Source organism: Bufo bufo, chromosome 9 (assembly GCF_905171765.1).
Source record: "Bufo bufo chromosome 9, aBufBuf1.1, whole genome shotgun sequence".
NCBI lineage: Eukaryota > Metazoa > Chordata > Amphibia > Anura > Bufonidae > Bufo > Bufo bufo.
In genome coordinates, this window is record NC_053397.1 from 170,645,543 (window position 1) to 170,666,001 (window position 20,459).

The 20,459-nt window shown below is 43.5% G+C and overlaps 1 protein-coding gene across 2 annotated transcripts in view; it reads left to right on the plus strand.

Moving 5' to 3' along the window:
- The window catches only part of TMPRSS6 (transmembrane serine protease 6), a 130,033-nt gene that overhangs the window by 88,125 nt on the left and 21,449 nt on the right, over positions 1-20,459 (plus strand). For both annotated transcript variants that reach the window (XM_040407379.1, XM_040407378.1), the window contains 2 exons: positions 14,173-14,285; positions 20,168-20,277. In XM_040407379.1, coding sequence (XP_040263313.1) covers positions 14,173-14,285; positions 20,168-20,277 — 223 coding nt within the window. The remainder of the gene's footprint in view (positions 1-14,172; positions 14,286-20,167; positions 20,278-20,459) is intronic.

Genomic DNA, 20,459 nt, shown 5'->3' on the forward strand with positions numbered 1-20,459 from the left:
GCTCCATTCAGATATTTTTTTGGCCCAAGTTAGCGGAATTTATTTATTTTTTTCTTACAAAGTCTCATATTCCACTAACTTGTGTCAAAAAATAAAATCTCACATGAACTCACCATACCCCTCACGGAATCCAAATGCGTAAAATTTTTTAGACATTTATATTCCAGACTTCTTCTCACGCTTTAGGGCCCCTAGAATGCCAGGGCAGTATAAATACCCCACATGTGACCCCATTTCGGAAAGAAGACACCCCCAGGTATTCCGTGAGGGGCATATTGAGTCCATGAAAGATTGAAATTTTTGTCCCAAGTTAGCGGAACGGGAGACTTTATGAGAAAAAAATTAAAAATATCAATTTCCGCTAACTTGTGCCAAAAAAAATAAATTTCTATGAACTCGCCATGCCCCTCATTGAATACCTTGGGGTGTCTTCTTTCCAAAATGGGGTCACATGTGGGGTATTTATACTGCCCTGGCATTCTAGGGGCCCCAAAGCGTGAGAAGAAGTCTGGTATCCAAATGTCTAAAAATGCCCTCCTAAAAGGAATTTGGGCACCTTTGCGCATCTAGGCTGCAAAAAAGTGTCACACATCTGGTATCGCCGTACTCAGGAGAATTTGGGGAATGTGTTTTGGGGTGTCATTTTACATATACCCATGCTGGGTGAGAGAAATATCTTGGTCAAATGCCAACTTTGTATAAAAAAAATGGGAAAAGTTGTCTTTTGCCAAGATATTTCTCTCACCCAGCATGGGTATATGTAAAATGACACCCCAAAACACATTCCCCAACTTCTCCTGAATACGGCGATACCACATGTGTGACACTTTTTTGCAGCCTAGGTGGGCAAAGGGGCCCATATTCCAAAGAGCACCTTTAGGATTTCACAGGTCATTTACCTACTTACCACACATTAGGGCCCCTGGAAAATGCCAGGGCAGTATAACTACCCCACAAGTGACCCCATTTTGAAAAGAAGACACCCCAAGGTATTCCGTGAGGGGCATGGCGAGTTCCTAGAATTTTTTATTTTTTGTCACAAGTTAGTGGAAAATGCTTTTTTTTTTTTTTTATTTTTTTTCATACAAAGTCTCATATTCCACTAACTTGTGACAAAAAATAAAAAGTTCCATGAACTCACTATGCCCATCAGCGAATACCTTGGGGTCTCTTCTTTCCAAAATGGGGTCACTTGTGGGGTAGTTATACTGCCCTGGCATTCTAGGGGCCCAAATGTGTGGTAAGGAGTTTGAAATCAAATTCTGTAAAAAATGACCTGTGAAATCCGAAAGGTGCTCTTTTGAATATGGGCCCCTTTGCCCACCTAGGCTGCAAAAAAGTGTCACACATCTGGTATCTCCGTAATCGGGAGAAGTTGGGGAATGTGTTTTGGGGTGTCATTTTACATATACCCATGCTGGGTGAGAGAAATATCTTGGCAAAAGACAACTTTTCCCATTTTTTTATACAAAGTTGGCATTTGACCAAGATATTTATCTCACCCAGCATGGGTATATGTAAAAAGACACCCCAAAACACATTCCTCAACTTCTCCTGAATACAGAGATACCAGATGTGTGACACTTTTTTGCAGCCTAGGTGGGCAAAGGGGCCCACATTCCAAAGAGCACCTTTCGGATTTCACAGGTCATTTACCTACTTACCACACATTTGGGCCCCTAGAATGCCAGGGCAGTATAACTACCCCACAAGTGACCCCATTTTGGAAAGAAGAGACCCCAAGGTATTCGCTGATGGGCATAGTGAGTTCATGGAAGTTTTTATTTTTTGTCACAAGTTTGTGGAATATGAGACTTTGTATGAAAAAAAAAACAAAAAAAAAACATCATTTTCCACTAACTTGTGACAAAAAATAAAAAATTCTAGGAACTCGCCATGCCCCTCACGGAATACCTTGGGGTGTCTTCTTTCCAAAATGGGGTCACTTGTGGGGTAGTTATACTGCCCTGGTATTCTAGGGGCCCAAATGTGTGGTAAGGAGTTTGAAATCAAATTCAGGAAAAAATGAGGAGTGAAATCCGAAAGGTGCTCTTTGGAATATGGGCCCCTTTGCCCACCTAGGCTGCAAAAAAGTGTCACACATCTGGTATCCCCGTACTCAGGAGAAGTTGAGGAATGTGTTTTGGGGTGTCTTTTTACATATACCCATGCTGGGTGAGATAAATATCTTGGTCAAATGACAACTTTGTATAAAAAAATGGGAAAAGTTGTCTTTTGCCAAGATATTTCTCTCACCCAGCATGGGTATATATAAAATGACACCCCAAAACACATTCCCCACCTTCTCCTGAGTACGGAGATACCAGATGTGTGACACTTTTTTGCAGCCTAGGTGGGCAAAGGGGCCCATATTCCAAAGAGCACCTTTCGGATTTCACAGGTCATTTTTTACAGAATTTGATTTCAAACTCCTTACCACACATTTGGGCCCCTAGAATGCCAGGGCAGTATAACTACCCCACAAGTGACCCCATTTTGGAAAGAAGAGACCCCAAGGTATTCGCTGATGGGCATAGTGAGTTCATAGAACTTTTTATTTTTTGTCACAAGTTAGTGGAATATGAGACTTTGTAAGAAAAAAAAAAAAAAAAAAAAAAAATCATAATTTTCCGCTAACTTGTGACAAAAAATAAAAAGTTCTATGAACTCACTATGCCCATCAGCGAATACCTTAGGGTGTGTACTTTCAGAAATGGGGTCATTTGTGGGGTGTTTGTACTGTCTGGGCATTGTAGAACCTCAGGAAACATGACAGGTGCTCAGAAAGTCAGAGCTGCTTCAAAAAGCGGAAATTCACATTTTTGTACCATAGTTTGTAAACGCTATAACTTTTACCCAAACCATTTTTTTTTTACCCAAACATTTTTTTTTTATCAAAGACATGTAGAACTATAAATTTAGAGCAAAATTTCTATATGGATGTCGTTTTTTTTGCAAAATTTTACAACTGAAAGTGAAAAATGTCATTTTTTTGCAAAAAAATCGTTAAATTTCGATTAATAACAAAAAAAGTAAAAATGTCAGCAGCAATGAAATACCACCAAATGAAAGCTCTATTAGTGAGAAGAAAAGGAGGTAAAATTCATTTGGGTGGTAAGTTGCATGACCGAGCAATAAACGGTGAAAGTAGTGTAGGTCAGTGTAAAAAGTGGCCTGGTCTTTCAGGGTGTTTAAGCACTGGGGGCTGAGGTGGTTAAAGGGAACCTGTCACCAGGATTTTTTGTATAGACCTGAGGACATGGGTTGCTAGATGGCCGCTAGCACATCCACAATACCCAGTCCCCATAGCTCTGTGTGCTTTTATTGTGTAAAAAAAACGATTTGATACATATGCAAATTAACCTGAGATGAGTCCTGTCCCTGACTCATCTCACATACAGGACTCATCTCAGGTTAATTTGCATATGTATCAAATCGTTTTTTTGACACAATAAAAGCACACAGAGCTATGGGGACTGGGTATTGCGGATGTGCTAGCGGCCATCTAGCAACCCATGTCCTCAGCTCTATACACAAATTCCTGCTGGTGACAGGTTCCCTTTAAAAGGGTTTTCCGAGATTTTTATACTGATGACCTATCCTCAGGATAGGTCATCAGTATCTGATCGATGAGGGTCCAACACCCAGGACCCTTGCTGATCACCTGTTTAGGGAGGCACCAGTGCTCCTGATGACTGCAACACTCATCTGAATGAGCCCTTATACAGCTCCTATTAATGATAGCTGCATAAACAGCTCCCCCTAGTGGTAGCTGTATGCAGCACGAATTATAACTTTAGACAAGAAAGAAAAATAGCCCCTACAAAATAAATCAGCACAGGATTTTGGTAATACAAACAGGATAGAGGATATTTAATAAAAGGCACATTGCAGTTGTATTTCTTGGAGATATGACCAATTGTGAGTTTTGCTATGTGGCCCTCTGATTTCTGTGTGTACCCCTGGTTACAATGCCACTTTCACTGGAGCTGAAAGATAAATAAAGAACATACTACAGATTTTGAGTCCCATTCCCTCAATTAAAAAAAAAAATTGATTTGGGTATGAATAGATTCTAACCGAATCAAATATATATCATTCTCTGGTCTCATATGACTTATTTTTTTATAAAGACTCTGAGACCAGAGAGAGAGTTTGAGAAAGTGAGAGAGAGAGAGCCTAGTATGCTACTTTAGGTTTCTGGGCAATATATATGCATTGTCTGGGGGAGGAGGTACTATTTCTCATAATAGAGAACACCTAGCGTGTTGACTATTGTAGGCTAGGCAACACTACTCTGGGTTTCTGGGAAAGATATTCAAATTAGTTTTCCTAAGCCTGTTAATTTTCATAATTTTTACCAAGAAAGAGCTGGGTTCCTGGTATGAGATACTCACTTTTTTTCTTTCCTTCTGGAAAGGAGACCCAGTTTACCAGAGATAGCTGAGGGCTTGGAGCAGTGATCAGAGACTGTGACAAGTGGTCTCTGATCATGTGATCGCCGTGATACACTGTATCACGGCGATCACCGAAAATGCCGGCAACAGAGCTTCCGGCAGTAAACTCCGGTGCAGGGATCGGGTCCCCCAGCTTCCCCATAAGGGAAATCTGGGTCCCGATCCCCCCCCCCCCACCTGTCCTCAAGAAAGATGGCGGTGGCAGCCCGGCGCATGAGCACACTATAAGCCGGCCGCCGCCCCCCCTGCAGTATGTCTCTCTCCTCAGGAGAGGAGAGATAATAAGTAATTATGCTCATTGTGCCCCTTGTTTAAGGATGGCCGAGCGGTTAGCAGAGTGTCAGCATACAGCTGACACTCTGCTTGAAATGGCCGACATTGGTGCCGCTGCTGAAATGGCCGACATCAGGCTGCTGCACTGCTGTGGCAGTATCCCAATGGTTACTATGGTAACCGGACGCCTTCACAGGCTTCCGGCTTGCCATGGTGTAGCTAAGCCTGATCAGGCTCCTGCTAAAGGCAGGAGCCTGATTAGGCTAAGTGTAAAGTCAGTGTATTATAGAGGCATCAGACCCACTGGATCTTCAAGAATCAAGTGGGTCTGGGTCCAAAACAATAGAAAAAGGTAGAATAAAAATTAAAATAATCTAATTTCTTCTTATAGCCGCACATTTATAATTAATTACAAATTGAAAAAATAAAATATACTACACATGTTTGATATCACAGTGTCCGTAACGACCTTATCTATGAAAGGGTCATGTTACTTTCCACGGACGGTGAACGTCATAAAAAAAAAAAAAGAAAAACTATGATCGAATAGAAATTTTGCCCACCTCACTTCCCTAAAAAAAGTATTAAAAGTGATCAAAAAAGTTGTATGTACCCCAAAATGGTACCAATCAAACTTTTTACCTCATCCTGCAAAAAATGAGCCCCTACATGAGACAATCGCCCAAAAAATGAAAAAAATATGGCTTTCAGAAAATGGAGACACAAAAACATGTTATTTTTTTTTCTAAAATGCTTTTATTGTGTTAAAGGCTAATAAATAAAAAAAAGTATACATATTAGGTGATGCCGCATTCGTAACAACCAGCTCTATAAAAATATCACAAAACCCCTCAGGTAAACGCCATAAAAAAAAAAAAACTGTGCCAAAAAGGCCATTTTTTGTCACCTTACATCACAAAAAGTGTAATACCAAGCGATCAAAAAGTCATATGTACCCCAAAATAGTACCAATCAAACTATCACCTCATCCCGCAAAAAATAACATTCTACCTAAGACAATCGCCCTAAGAATAAAAAAAAATGGCTTTCATAAAATGGAGACACAAAAACATGATTTTTTTAAAAAAAAAGGCTTTAATATGTAAAAGTGAAACAAACAAACAAACAAAAAAAGTCTAATTTGATATCATCGCAGCCGTAACAACCTGCTCTATAAAAATAGCACATGATCTAACCTGTCAGATGAACATTGTTAAAATAAAAAATTTAAAACTGTGCCAGAACAGCCATTTTTGGTAACCTTGCCTAGCAAAAAACATAATGTAGAGCGATTAAAAATCATATGTAACCCAGAATAGTATCAATAAAACTGTCAACTTATCCTGTAGTTTTCAAAATGGGGTCATTTATGGGGGTTTTCTATTGTTTTGGCAGCTCAACGCCATTACAAGTGTGCAATGGGGCCTAAAACATTTTCAAGCAAATTTTGTGTTCTCCCACTGCCGTTTGTCAAGACATAAGAATAGGACCACAATGGGGGTATTTCTGAAGACAGGAGAAATGGGGTGATACATTTTGGGGTGTAATTCTTCATTTTCATGTGCTTTGTAGAAAAAAAACTTTAAATTGACACATTTGTGTAAAAAATTAAAATTTTATTTCTTTTCACCTTCTTTGCATTAATTTCTTTAACTGACTAGGGGGTCAAAAACTCACTACACCCATAGATCAATACGTTAAGGGGTCTAGTTTTCAAAATGGGGTCACTTTTGGGGGGGTTCTATTATTCTGACACTTATAAGCCTCTGCAAACTTGGCTTGTTGCAGGAAAAAATATGTACTTCAAAAATGTAAACATTTATGTTAAAATGGTAAGTCTCCTGATTTTTTTTAAAAAAAGTAAAAGTTTTTTGTAAGTGCAGCCAAAATAAAGTAAAGATGTGGAAATATATTTCTGATAAAAATATTGAATAGTGTTTATGTGTGTATGTGAAATATTGCAGTTGAAAATAGTAAAATATGCCAATTTTTGCAAATTTTCATAGATTTTTACGTTTTTTATAAAGAGACGCATATTTTATCGGTAAAATTTTCCCATCTAAGTAAAGAACAATATGTGATGAGAAAACAATGTCAGAATTACTTTGATGTGCAAAACCTTTACGAAGTTATTCTCTGCTAGAGTGACACATGTCAGATTTCCAAAATCTGGCTTGGCCATTAAGGCCCAAACAGGCTTGGTCACTAAGGGGTTAAACAACAGAACCTCTCAGGCTGATAAAATGTGAACCAGCAGCAGAAGCTGTGCAGTGCACACCTTGTGACTCCTAATGAAACATGACCATTTCTGCCAAACCAGTTTAGCTTTGCCTTTACTAACCTATGTTCTAGTTATTTACCTTTATTGGAATCTATAAAATCTATTTGTAGCCTTTTACTAGTCCAATATGTTCGCCTGATTGAGACATCGCATTTAACACGTGACTTTTCCATGGTAACTTCAGGGGAAAAGCTGCCTTTTGTATCTTGCAAAATAGAGACATATTGTATGAAAACATAGTCTCATCCCCATTTACTGATTAGGAAGCAGTGAAAAAATTGAAATGCTATTTTACTGAACTATAATTCAGCCTGCAACTGTGAATCAGTACACCGATGTATTAACGAAGATAATACTCCTCAACTGTATGTATATTAATTCATTATGTAAACCATCAATTGATCTTCAAAGGTAAACCAGGAAATTCACTGTTAGGCCTCTTTCACACTACCGTATGGCTATTTCAGTGTTTTGCGGTCCGTTTTTCACTTTCCATTTCCTAATTCATGAATCAGCCGCCGGAAGTAAAAGCACTGTGCGCAGTGAGCCGGCTGCTGCTTCATGAATTATTATCACAGGGATCGCAGGTCAGTGAATGTAATTAGATTGCATAGAAAGGGGGAATATAAATGTAATTTTAACTCCTAAGACTCCTGTGCCCAGCCCTCTGTCTCCCAGGGAAGCACGGGAGGCAGAAGCACAGCGTCTGGCTGCACAGCCCGTCTTTTCTAATCGGAGACGGATGGCCCTTAGCAACGCTCTTTTGAAGAGTGCTGCTAAGGGCCATTTCTGCCCCAGATTTCTACCAAAAATAAACGTTTTGGCTAAATAAAGTCTATTGCAAAATTGTTACCTATCACTTGCCCTACACTTTAGCAAAAAATAAATAAAAAATGACAGTTATCCTTTAATGATACTCAATGGCAATGACACAGCAGTTTATCCAGACAAAAACAGGTTTTCAGACATAATAACAGAGCTAAAACATTCAAAAGGTCAGTCTGTCTGGTTTTGGTGGTAAATAAATCATGCTTTTTCCCTCCAAAACATGCTCTTCTTTAAACCTTATGGTTAGAGATGAGCAAATCGAAGCTGACGAAGTGGAATTCGATACGTATTTTCGGAAAAATTCGATTTGCACCGAAGCCGAATTTCCTCACACTTTGTGGTAACGAATCGCATTTTTTCCTAAAATGGCTGCTACACGTGTGAGGACGTGGAGCAAGGAACTCTGGGAAGGCAGGATCACTCATAATGCCATGCATACAGCCAATCAGCAGCCAGCCAGCCCTGTGATGTCACAGCCCTATAAATAGCCTCAGCCATCTTGGATTCTGCCATTCACCAGCGTACTTAGTGCAAGGAGAGACGTCAGCAGGCACTCGGGACAGTGATAGGAAAGACTTGATTGTGGTGAAAAAAATTATTTATAGGTGCAGGGAAAGGGTAGGGAGGAATCATTCCACAGCATTTATGTAGAACAGGGTTCAGTAGGGGAGGTTACAGACTGGCTAATAGGAACAATCCTATTACACCTTGCTGCACTGACTGGGGATCCAAATTGCCATTATACAGCTCTGTAATTTCAGCAAACCGTTCTTGTTATTGGGGTTCAAGTGCTGTTTGATACAGCCATTAACATGGTTTATTACAAGGAAATATTTCTACAGTACGTCTTATTTGCCCTTGTGCAGTGCAGTTATATGTTGTAAAGGCCTTTTTGGCGTGTATTTGTGGCAAAATAAAAATATATTTGCCCTTATGCGGTGCAGTTATTTATTCTAAAGCCCTGTCTGCCGTGTATTAGTGGGAAAATAAAAATATATTCGCCGTTCAGCGTTGCCCTTATATGTTGAAAAGCCTTGTGTAGTGTAAAAGTGGAAAAAAATAAGGGCTTGTTTGCAGTTCAGCAGTGCAGTTATATGTGGTAAAGCCCCTTTTGCAGTATGGACCGAATTACGTAGTGGTAAAACTTTTTATGCGAAACAGGCTTTTTTGGCTTTGTTCTGTATAATCCGAATCCCATTATCCTTTCATTTGTGAAATTTTTTATTTCAAACATGTTTTTTGGGGGGAAATTGATGGGTTATTGAACACCTCCTTTTACTGTATGGACCAAATTACGTGGTGGTGAAATTTTTTATGTGAAACAGGCTTTTATTTGGGGGAAAATTGATGGGTGATTGTAGACTTTGTTCTGTATGAGCCGAATTCCATTATCCTTTCATTGGTGACATTTTTTATTTCAAACATGTTTTTTTTGGGGGGAAAATTGATGGGTGATTGTACACGTCCTTTTGCTGTATGGACCGAATTACGTTGTCGTGGGTCCTGCAGTAAATATAATGAAGACGCAGATGACAACACACCAGCAGACTTTGTCTTTACTATCTATTCACAATTAAATCAAGCAGCTTCAGTAAGTTGAAAATATTCATGTGTTTTTATCCGCTTCATCTGCATTCGATCTCCACAGCACACAAGACATGACAGGAGAGCCTCTGCTTTGGAGTCCAAGTCCAGTTTCTTAAGATCAGGAGTTCCATCAGAATTGTGTGTAACATTCTTGCTCCCTGTGCAAAGCCATAACAAAAGGACTCCGTAGGCATACACATCAGAGGAAGCTGAAGCTGGTTGCCCCAATTTTAATTCAGGAGCAGTAAACAGCGGGAAGCAAATAGAGGTGGCTGAACTCTGCTGCTCTGTATCTCTTGTGAAGTCAATGTCTCCAACTATGCCCCTTTCGCGATTTATAGCAAATACATTATTTTCAAGTAGAGATCCAATAATTATGTTGGAGGCATGTAGTGTATGCAAGCCATGTGCTACCCCCTCTCATCCCTCTCACGCTGTTCTGCACCTGTTTTGCCTGGACGAACGCAGCCACACAGGGGAGAAACTGTTTCATGTGCTTCAGTAAGAAATCAAATCCTGGCTTTCTCCGCGACAACTCAAAATCAGAACCATGGTGATCGACAACGGGAAGAACATGGTGTCGGCGCTGCGTCAAGGAGGGCTGGGCCATGCGCCCTGCATGGCACACGTGTTCAATCTGGTTGTCAATCGGTTCCTGAAGTCTTCCACTCTTCTGCAAGACATACTAAAAATGGCCAGGAAACTTTGCATGCACTTCAGCCACTCGTACACCGCAAAGCACACCCTCCTTAAGCTGCAGTGGTAGAACGGCATCCCCCAACATGGGCTGATATGCAAGCTTTCCACCATTGGAATTCGACCCTCCATATGTTGGACCGGCTAACTATACAAACAGAGAAAGGCCATTCGATGTCAGCCAGTGGCCGATCATGTGTGACACCTGCTGTTTACTCAGGCCCTTTGAGGAGGCCATGTTATTCGTCAGTCGCCAGGACTACGGGTTAAACAACGTCATTCCACTGCTTCATGTCCTCTAACAGATGATGGTAAATCTGGCTGGTCAGGGGGCTGGAGACATGGCACCTACATCTCACGGCCACATGAGCCCTGTAGGGGCTGAACTGGAGGAGGAGGAGGAGGAAATTGGAGCACAAGCAATGTGTAGCAAAATGGGTTGTTTTTCTACACAGGTGACAGGAGAGGAGGAGCAAGAGCAGCCGGAGTAGCTACAGGGCGATGAGGAACATGAGGCAGAGGACTCAGACACACCGTGGCAGTATGCAGTGGAGATGGAGGCAGGGAGTCCCTCCGAGTCACTTGTGCAAATGGCCTGCTGCATGCTCATTTGCTTGCGTAGTGACAGCCGAATTGTCACTATTCTGCAGAGGGATGACTTCTGGCTCTCCACCTTTTTGGACCCTTGCTACCGGTCCAAAATGGGAGCCTTTTTTACACCTTCTGGGACAAACTGAACTACTATAGAGACATCCTACAGTATGTAGTCAGTTGGCCGCTGTCTATCTGCGCAATCATCCATCCTCTCGCAGGTCTTATGGGGGGGGGCCCTCTGCGCTCACATTCCACTGCCATGGCTGCTGGGGAGGGGTAGGTTGGCAGCAGCAGCCTGAGTCTAGAGTCGCTGATGAGCAGCTTTCTTCAACCGCCTAGTGAAGAAACTACTCACCAGCAGCTAGACATAGAGCAGAACCTGAACCAGCAGGTAGTGGCATACTTGGAGTGTACCCTGCCAGCCGTCATTGAAGATCTGCTGGACTACTAGACAGCCAAACCGGATTTGTGGCCGCAACTGGCCGAGTTTGCCCTGGAAAAGCTGTCCTGCGCAGCCAGTAGTGTGGCATCAGAGCGGGTGTTTAGTGCGGCTGGAGCCATAGTTACCCCAAGGAGAACTCGCCTGTCCACCCTAAATGTGGATAGACTGAGCTTTGTCAAGATCAATCAGCCGTGGATCAGCCAGGATTTCCACCCACCAATGCCTGATGCATCAGACTAGATAATCCATGGTGCCACACCAACACTTTGACAAAAGAGACCTGTTTCTTCTGGCTACCTGCCTCAGCTACTATTCTGATGCTGCCACCTGCCTGATGCTACACATCTGATGCCAAGTGCTCCTTCTTATACCCACCATCATCAGCGGGTACTGTTATTGTCACCCACCTCCACACTCTGTCACTGGGTCACTCTGTGGTCTCCTGATGCTGCTGCTACCTCGACAATATGTCACCTTGCCACTCTGTGGCCTCCTGATGCTGCCGCCACCTCCACACTATGTCACCTTGCCACTCTGTGGTCCCCTCATGCTGCTTCCACCTCACCACTATGTCATAGGGCCACTCTGTGGACTTCTCATGCTGTTCCCATCCTCCACACTTCATGACTGGGCCACTATTTAGCCTTTTTGGCTTGGCTGACATCATCATTTATTTGACCCTTCTTCTGATCTGTCAGAAGGAAGGAGAAATAAGACACACAACGGATCCTCTCTGAGTAGCAGCTGTAAGGCCTGTATGGTCCAATCATAATTTGGTAGCCAAAAGCAGGAGTGGGTACAAAACACAGAAGACATGCAAATATTCTGTTCACGTGTCATCTCTGTTTTGGATCCACTCCTGTTTTTTTTGGCATTAGCAATACTGATGGATTACTGACCAAATGCTGACCGAGTGAAGGCAGATGCTCCACAGACGGGTTACGTTATTTGTGGGTTATTGTTCTGCCGGAACAGAGGAAGGGCAAAAAAATCTGTGACGTCAACACAAACTTACTGCTGACACCCTCTCCACTTTGTCGGGGGGCTCTAATTGTATAAGCGTTTAATAGAACAGAGTCTGTAGACATCTATGTGGAATCAGCTGACGACGATGGTGTAAAAGGAGTGCTCTTCTTCTTGGAGCTAACATTGACCTGTAAGGCTGAGTTCATACTTGAGTTATTTGGTCAGTTTTGGCCCCGTGACTGCCCAAATAAGTGAAGTGTGCAGTGACTCTAAGAGCGATGCCTGTCACCTGCATGTCATACAGACTCACAGTATTATTTCACTACCAAAGCAGACTCCCTGTGCGTGTTACTGCAAGGCACAGTGTTCTACTACAAAGGCTCTCTGCAATCTGGAAATAGCAGTTTTTTAACGAAATTTGCCACGAATATATTCGGATCGAACCAGATTTTAAAAAAATAATTGGCGAACCAGCGAATAGAATTTTTGAAAAATTCGCTCATCTCTACTTATGGTAGCTGTGGAAAATTACTAGCTTCTCATTATTAGGTAGAAAGTCCCAAAAGTCTCTCAGTGTTCATTAACCATTTCCACAGTGCTGTGCAAATACAGTGCAAATGAGCAGTATATATATGACAACAAACATATAAAATGCAGTTACTCAGTATTAAACAGTATAAGTCAATGCAATTGAACCCTTTAAAGTGAAATTAATAATAAGGAGTTGATGACTTTGCATAGGGGAAATAGGGGCAAATGTCCAGACTTCAAAATACCCCTGCTCCAGGGTACTACAGAGGACCCAAGCCACTCTGTGCGCCCTTGCTCCTCCTGCTTCCTCTGCAAGCTCCTTCTCTCCTTCCAGGTTCCTGCATAGTCATCTCGCCCGGCCATGTCAATCAGAAAGGAGTCAGAGGGGCTGTAGAGGAAGCAGGAGGAGAAATGGTGCACAGAGTGGCTTGGGCCCCCCTAGGTGCACTTACCTGCTTATTTGCATATGGATTAAAAGTATGTTTTCTCTAGAATGAAGCAATAGATTGCTGCGTGAAAGGTATCATTGCTTTTACATGTCCTGGTGACATATTCCCTTCAAATAAACAACCTTTTCAGTTCCTCTACCATGATTACTTTATCTATCCTGATGAATCCTTACTAAAAGGACATGGAAAAAGATAAAATAAATGAATACTTATTTTTTGTAAACAGATTCTTTTAACTTACTAGATAGCCTAAGAAAAGCAAGTAAGATGATGCACCTACTGTACAACCATTGAGTACATTCCCTACCAAACCCTTTTAGGTTTCTCCAAGAAAGGCATTAGACAGGCATTTAGCAAGACGTGGGGCCGGGGGGCAGATAGACAGGAGGTACCCATACTACTTCAAAGAGCATTTGGATGACAGCAATCTCTTCCAACTCCCCCATACACATATCTATGTGTTTTTAATGGGGAAGAGTATTTCCCAGTAGAACAAAAGGATTGGGAGTTAAAATTCAATGCTTTCGATTCTTCTCTCTCCTAAATCACCTATCTGGGGAGAGTCAGGTGGCGCCAATATACATTAAATTATTGGCAAGTTCTGCAGAAAACTGCGTGCTCAGCTATCAGCTGCCTAATATGTATGGGGGACTTTAACACGCAACTGTAATATCTGACTACACACAAGGCTTGTAACTATGCAGACACATACGTAGGTCTACATAAAAACTGTCTACACAAAACATTCTTTTTTATACTATTTGCAAAGTTGTTTCTGTATTTTTTAAAATTTTAGATGCAATGAAGCAATAAATATGGTTGTGAGTCAAAATAACAGACCATTCTACTTCTTTTACCCGTTCCACTCTCTCCACCTCCCCTTTTCCTACTTAATGGCTCCAACAGTATAGTAATATTACCATGCTCTGTAACAAATCATGGGCAAATTGATGATTTCATTACTCTAACCTGATTATATCATTGAGCAAAGAATTTGTTTTAGTATTGAGTTACGTTTATGGATAGACTTCTGTAATGGGAAATTCAGACAGTTATTTCTATTACTAGGTTGTGAAGAGAGCATTGTGTTGAAGAAAGGATTCCATGTCCAGGGCCATCTGAGGACACCTTATTATCCCTTCTACTACCCACCATATCCATATTGCACCTGGAACATAACGGTGAGAAAAGGCCTTTTTACTAGGTTTATTTACAGTACATAGGGTCTTCTTATTTCAGCAGGCTTTTATAAGTTACATTATTTTGTATTGCTTCCTCTCACCTTTAAAGGGCATCCGTCAGCAGATGAAGGCATCTGTGTTGGTACCATGTTCATATGTGCCTGCATTGATGGAAAAAATGATGTTTTAATATATGCAAATGAGCCTCTAGGAGCAATGGGGGCGTTGCCATTACACCTAGAGCCTCTGCTCTCACTGCAACTGCCACTCCCTCTCCACTTTGATTGACAGGATCAGGCATGATGACGTTTTCACTGTCTGGCCCTGTCTAAGTGCAGAGAGTGTAGCAGTTGGAGAGAGCGCAGAGCCTCTAGGTGTAACATCAACGCCCCCATTGCTCCTAGAGGCTCAATTTGCATTTATAAAAATAATTTTTTCAGCCATATGAGCATATATGAACATGGCACTAACACAGTTCTCAAGTGCACATGCAACAGGTCAGCCAGTTTCATAGGTACAAATCTGTTGACAGATACTCTTTCTCTATAGGAAGGAGAATTCTCCTGTCATTCCTAAAAAATTTAAAGGGAATGACGACAGGACTTTCTTTTCCGCCCTGCATAACGGAAACCAGACAGATCCATTATGCTTGCCCATACAACTCTATTGTGACAGATCAAATCGGAATGCCTTTGCGCTTTGATCAAACTGTATACTAATTGCCTCTCTATAGTGCACAGCAAATGATTGATAGCATCGCTGTATAGCCATGTTTTATCATAAGAAATGCTGATAATTGAAAACAGTTGTATATCAGAAGCATAGGTATGAGGATGTGCGATTTAGAGATTCTCTCTACATATCCATACAATTTATGCTATAAACTTCTTTTTCCCCCCTCCCCTGAATCAGCACTCCTCCCCATGTGGCTCAGGTGCTTTTTAATTAGCAGAAGTCTGCAAAGGGTCTATAAATTCCTACCACATCTCAGTTAAAGTTCCTGAGAGGCTGTGAACAGGTGAGCCATTTGCACCAGTTCACATGCGGCGCTGGACGGCGGCCGTCTCTGCTTCTATGCCGTGCTGGTGGAGTGATGGGACCCGGGGCCCATGTGGCCTCACTGTACAGTGGGGCCGCTGTGCGGCTGCTGGGTCCCATTGCCTGCTGGAGCGGTGTGGAGGCGTGTTGGCCGCCGCACGGCTCTGCGCCATGGTTAGAGTAGGTTCCCACTTAAATTAGAGGCATCCTTGTCGCGGTAAGTGGGCCTATGCGCTTTGATCAAACTGTATACTAATTGCCTCTCTATAGTGCACAGCAAATGATTGATAGCATCGCTGTATAGCCATGTTTTATCATAAGAAATGCTGATAATTGAAAACAGTTGTATATCAGAAGCATAGGTATGAGGATGTGCGATTTAGAGATTCTCTCTACATATCCATACAATTTATGCTATAAACTTCTTTTTCCCCCCTCCCCTGAATCAGCACTCCTCCCCATGTGGCTCAGGTGCTTTTTAATTAGCAGAAGTCTGCAAAGGGTCTATAAATTCCTACCACATCTCAGTTGGAGTTCCTGAGAGGCTGTGAACAGGTGAGCCATTTGCACCAGTTCACATGCGGCGCTGGACGGCGGCCGTCTCTGCTTCTATGCCGTGCTGGTGGAGTGATGGGACCCGGGGCCCATGTGGCCTCACTGTACAGTGGGGCCGCTGTGCGGCTGCTGGGTCCCATTGCCTGCTGGAGCGGTGTGGAGGCGTGTTGGCCGCCGCACGGCTCTGCGCCATGGTTAGAGTAGGTTCCCACTTAAATTAGAGGCATCCTTGTCGCGGTAAGTGGGCCTATGCGCTTTGATCAAACTGTATACTAATTGCCTCTCTATAGTGCACAGCAAATGATTGATAGCATCGCTGTATAGCCATGTTTTATCATAAGAAATGCTGATAATTGAAAACAGTTGTATATCAGAAGCATAGGTATGAGGATGTGCGATTTAGAGATTCTCTCTACATATCCATACAATTTATGCTATAAACTTCTTTTTCCCCCCTCCCCTGAATCAGCACTCCTCCCCATGTGGCTCAGGTGCTTTTTAATTAGCAGAAGTCTGCAAAGGGTCTATAAATTCCTACCACATCTCAGTTGGAGTTCCTGAGAGGCTGTGAACAGGTGAGCCATTTGCACCAGTTCACATGCGGCGCTGGACGGCGGCCGTCTCTGCTTCTATGCCGTGCTGGTGGAGTGATGGGACCCGGGGCCCATGTGGCCTCACTGTACAGTGGGGCCGCTGTGCGGCTGCTGGGTCCCATTGCCTGCTGGAGCGGTGTGGAGGCGTGTTGGCCGCCGCACGGCTCTGCGCCATGGTTAGAGTAGGTTCCCACTTAAATTAGAGGCATCCTTGTCGCGGTAAGTGGGCCTATGCGCTTTGATCAAACTGTATACTAATTGCCTCTCTATAGTGCACAGCAAATGATTGATAGCATCGCTGTATAGCCATGTTTTATCATAAGAAATGCTGATAATTGAAAACAGTTGTATATCAGAAGCATAGGTATGAGGATGTGCGATTTAGAGATTCTCTCTACATATCCATACAATTTATGCTATAAACTTCTTTTTCCCCCCTCCCCTGAATCAGCACTCCTCCCCATGTGGCTCAGGTGCTTTTTAATTAGCAGAAGTCTGCAAAGGGTCTATAAATTCCTACCACATCTCAGTTGGAGTTCCTGAGAGGCTGTGAACAGGTGAGCCATTTGCACCAGTTCACATGCGGCGCTGGACGGCGGCCGTCTCTGCTTCTATGCCGTGCTGGTGGAGTGATGGGACCCGGGGCCCATGTGGCCTCACTGTACAGTGGGGCCGCTGTGCGGCTGCTGGGTCCCATTGCCTGCTGGAGCGGTGTGGAGGCGTGTTGGCCGCCGCACGGCTCTGCGCCATGGTTAGAGTAGGTTCCCACTTAAATTAGAGGCATCCTTGTCGCGGTAAGTGGGCCTATGCGCTTTGATCAAACTGTATACTAATTGCCTCTCTATAGTGCACAGCAAATGATTGATAGCATCGCTGTATAGCCATGTTTTATCATAAGAAATGCTGATAATTGAAAACAGTTGTATATCAGAAGCATAGGTATGAGGATGTGCGATTTAGAGATTCTCTCTACATATCCATACAATTTATGCTATAAACTTCTTTTTCCCCCCTCCCCTGAATCAGCACTCCTCCCCATGTGGCTCAGGTGCTTTTTAATTAGCAGAAGTCTGCAAAGGGTCTATAAATTCCTACCACATCTCAGTTGGAGTTCCTGAGAGGCTGTGAACAGGTGAGCCATTTGCACCAGTTCACATGCGGCGCTGGACGGCGGCCGTCTCTGCTTCTATGCCGTGCTGGTGGAGTGATGGGACCCGGGGCCCATGTGGCCTCACTGTACAGTGGGGCCGCTGTGCGGCTGCTGGGTCCCATTGCCTGCTGGAGCGGTGTGGAGGCGTGTTGGCCGCCGCACGGCTCTGCGCCATGGTTAGAGTAGGTTCCCACTTAAATTAGAGGCATCCTTGTCGCGGTAAGTGGGCCTATGCGCTTTGATCAAACTGTATACTAATTGCCTCTCTATAGTGCACAGCAAATGATTGATAGCATCGCTGTATAGCCATGTTTTATCATAAGAAATGCTGATAATTGAAAACAGTTGTATATCAGAAGCATAGGTATGAGGATGTGCGATTTAGAGATTCTCTCTACATATCCATACAATTTATGCTATAAACTTCTTTTTCCCCCCTCCCCTGAATCAGCACTCCTCCCCATGTGGCTCAGGTGCTTTTTAATTAGCAGAAGTCTGCAAAGGGTCTATAAATTCCTACCACATCTCAGTTGGAGTTCCTGAGAGGCTGTGAACAGGTGAGCCATTTGCACCAGTTCACATGCGGCGCTGGACGGCGGCCGTCTCTGCTTCTATGCCGTGCTGGTGGAGTGATGGGACCCGGGGCCCATGTGGCCTCACTGTACAGTGGGGCCGCTGTGCGGCTGCTGGGTCCCATTGCCTGCTGGAGCGGTGTGGAGGCGTGTTGGCCGCCGCACGGCTCTGCGCCATGGTTAGAGTAGGTTCCCACTTAAATTAGAGGCATCCTTGTCGCGGTAAGTGGGCCTATGCGCTTTGATCAAACTGTATACTAATTGCCTCTCTATAGTGCACAGCAAATGATTGATAGCATCGCTGTATAGCCATGTTTTATCATAAGAAATGCTGATAATTGAAAACAGTTGTATATCAGAAGCATAGGTATGAGGATGTGCGATTTAGAGATTCTCTCTACATATCCATACAATTTATGCTATAAACTTCTTTTTCCCCCCTCCCCTGAATCAGCACTCCTCCCCATGTGGCTCAGGTGCTTTTTAATTAGCAGAAGTCTGCAAAGGGTCTATAAATTCCTACCACATCTCAGTTGGAGTTCCTGAGAGGCTGTGAACAGGTGAGCCATTTGCACCAGTTCACATGCGGCGCTGGACGGCGGCCGTCTCTGCTTCTATGCCGTGCTGGTGGAGTGATGGGACCCGGGGCCCATGTGGCCTCACTGTACAGTGGGGCCGCTGTGCGGCTGCTGGGTCCCATTGCCTGCTGGAGCGGTGTGGAGGCGTGTTGGCCGCCGCACGGCTCTGCGCCATGGTTAGAGTAGGTTCCCACTTAAATTAGAGGCATCCTTGTCGCGGTAAGTGGGCCTATGCGCTTTGATCAAACTGTATACTAATTGCCTCTCTATAGTGCACAGCAAATGATTGATAGCATCGCTGTATAGCCATGTTTTATCATAAGAAATGCTGATAATTGAAAACAGTTGTATATCAGAAGCATAGGTATGAGGATGTGCGATTTAGAGATTCTCTCTACATATCCATACAATTTATGCTATAAACTTCTTTTTCCCCCCTCCCCTGAATCAGCACTCCTCCCCATGTGGCTCAGGTGCTTTTTAATTAGCAGAAGTCTGCAAAGGGTCTATAAATTCCTACCACATCTCAGTTGGAGTTCCTGAGAGGCTGTGAACAGGTGAGCCATTTGCACCAGTTCACATGCGGCGCTGGACGGCGGCCGTCTCTGCTTCTATGCCGTGCTGGTGGAGTGATGGGACCCGGGGCCCATGTGGCCTCACTGTACAGTGGGGCCGCTGTGCGGCTGCTGGGTCCCATTGCCTGCTGGAGCGGTGTGGAGGCGTGTTGGCCGCCGCACGGCTCTGCGCCATGGTTAGAGTAGGTTCCCACTTAAATTAGAGGCATCCTTGTCGCGGTAAGTGGGCCTATGCGCTTTGATCAAACTGTATACTAATTGCCTCTCTATAGTGCACAGCAAATGATTGATAGCATCGCTGTATAGCCATGTTTTATCATAAGAAATGCTGATAATTGAAAACAGTTGTATATCAGAAGCATAGGTATGAGGATGTGCGATTTAGAGATTCTCTCTACATATCCATCAAATCGGAATGCCTCTAAAGGTTTCCGTTTTGAATTCCGTCTTACGAATCCCGTTATTTTCCGTTATAACCATATTATAACGGAAAGCAATAACAGAATTCATAATGTTGATGTGAACCCGCCCTTAGAGAGAACACTGCCCAGGAGTCTGACGCTACCAGTCTGATACTGATGTTGTATCCTACGGGTTACGAGTTATACAGAGGTACAGTGCCATACAGGGTTCATGGATCTGCCATGTGCACGTGGACCCGTATCCCCATCAACATGGCCGATTTTTGCGTCTCATATAGTCACCACCATAGTTATACTTTCCCCATAAAAACAGCTGATATATGTCAGACAGTGACACCTGGATTACAGGCTTTTTGCTGTATGTACATGGTTTGATTAGGTCTCCTATTGTTATGACAGGTCCCCTCTCCAGAATACGGGGTCGCTCTGAGGTTTGAAGGCTACATGCTGACAGGACAGTACACATATGCCCCTTGCATGCAAGGACAGTGGATCATCCAAAATAGGAGGTAAAACTGCTTTTAATTCTTTTATTTAACCTTTAAAGGAACTCTGTCAGCATGAGAAACTGCTGAGAGCACTAGGTAGGGACTGGGGAGAGAAGTACAACCACCCCTTTTAGGAAGCTTCTATTTTTAAGGATTAGTGTGAATATGAACTTTTATTCTGCTTCTGGGGTTGTCCCAACTGG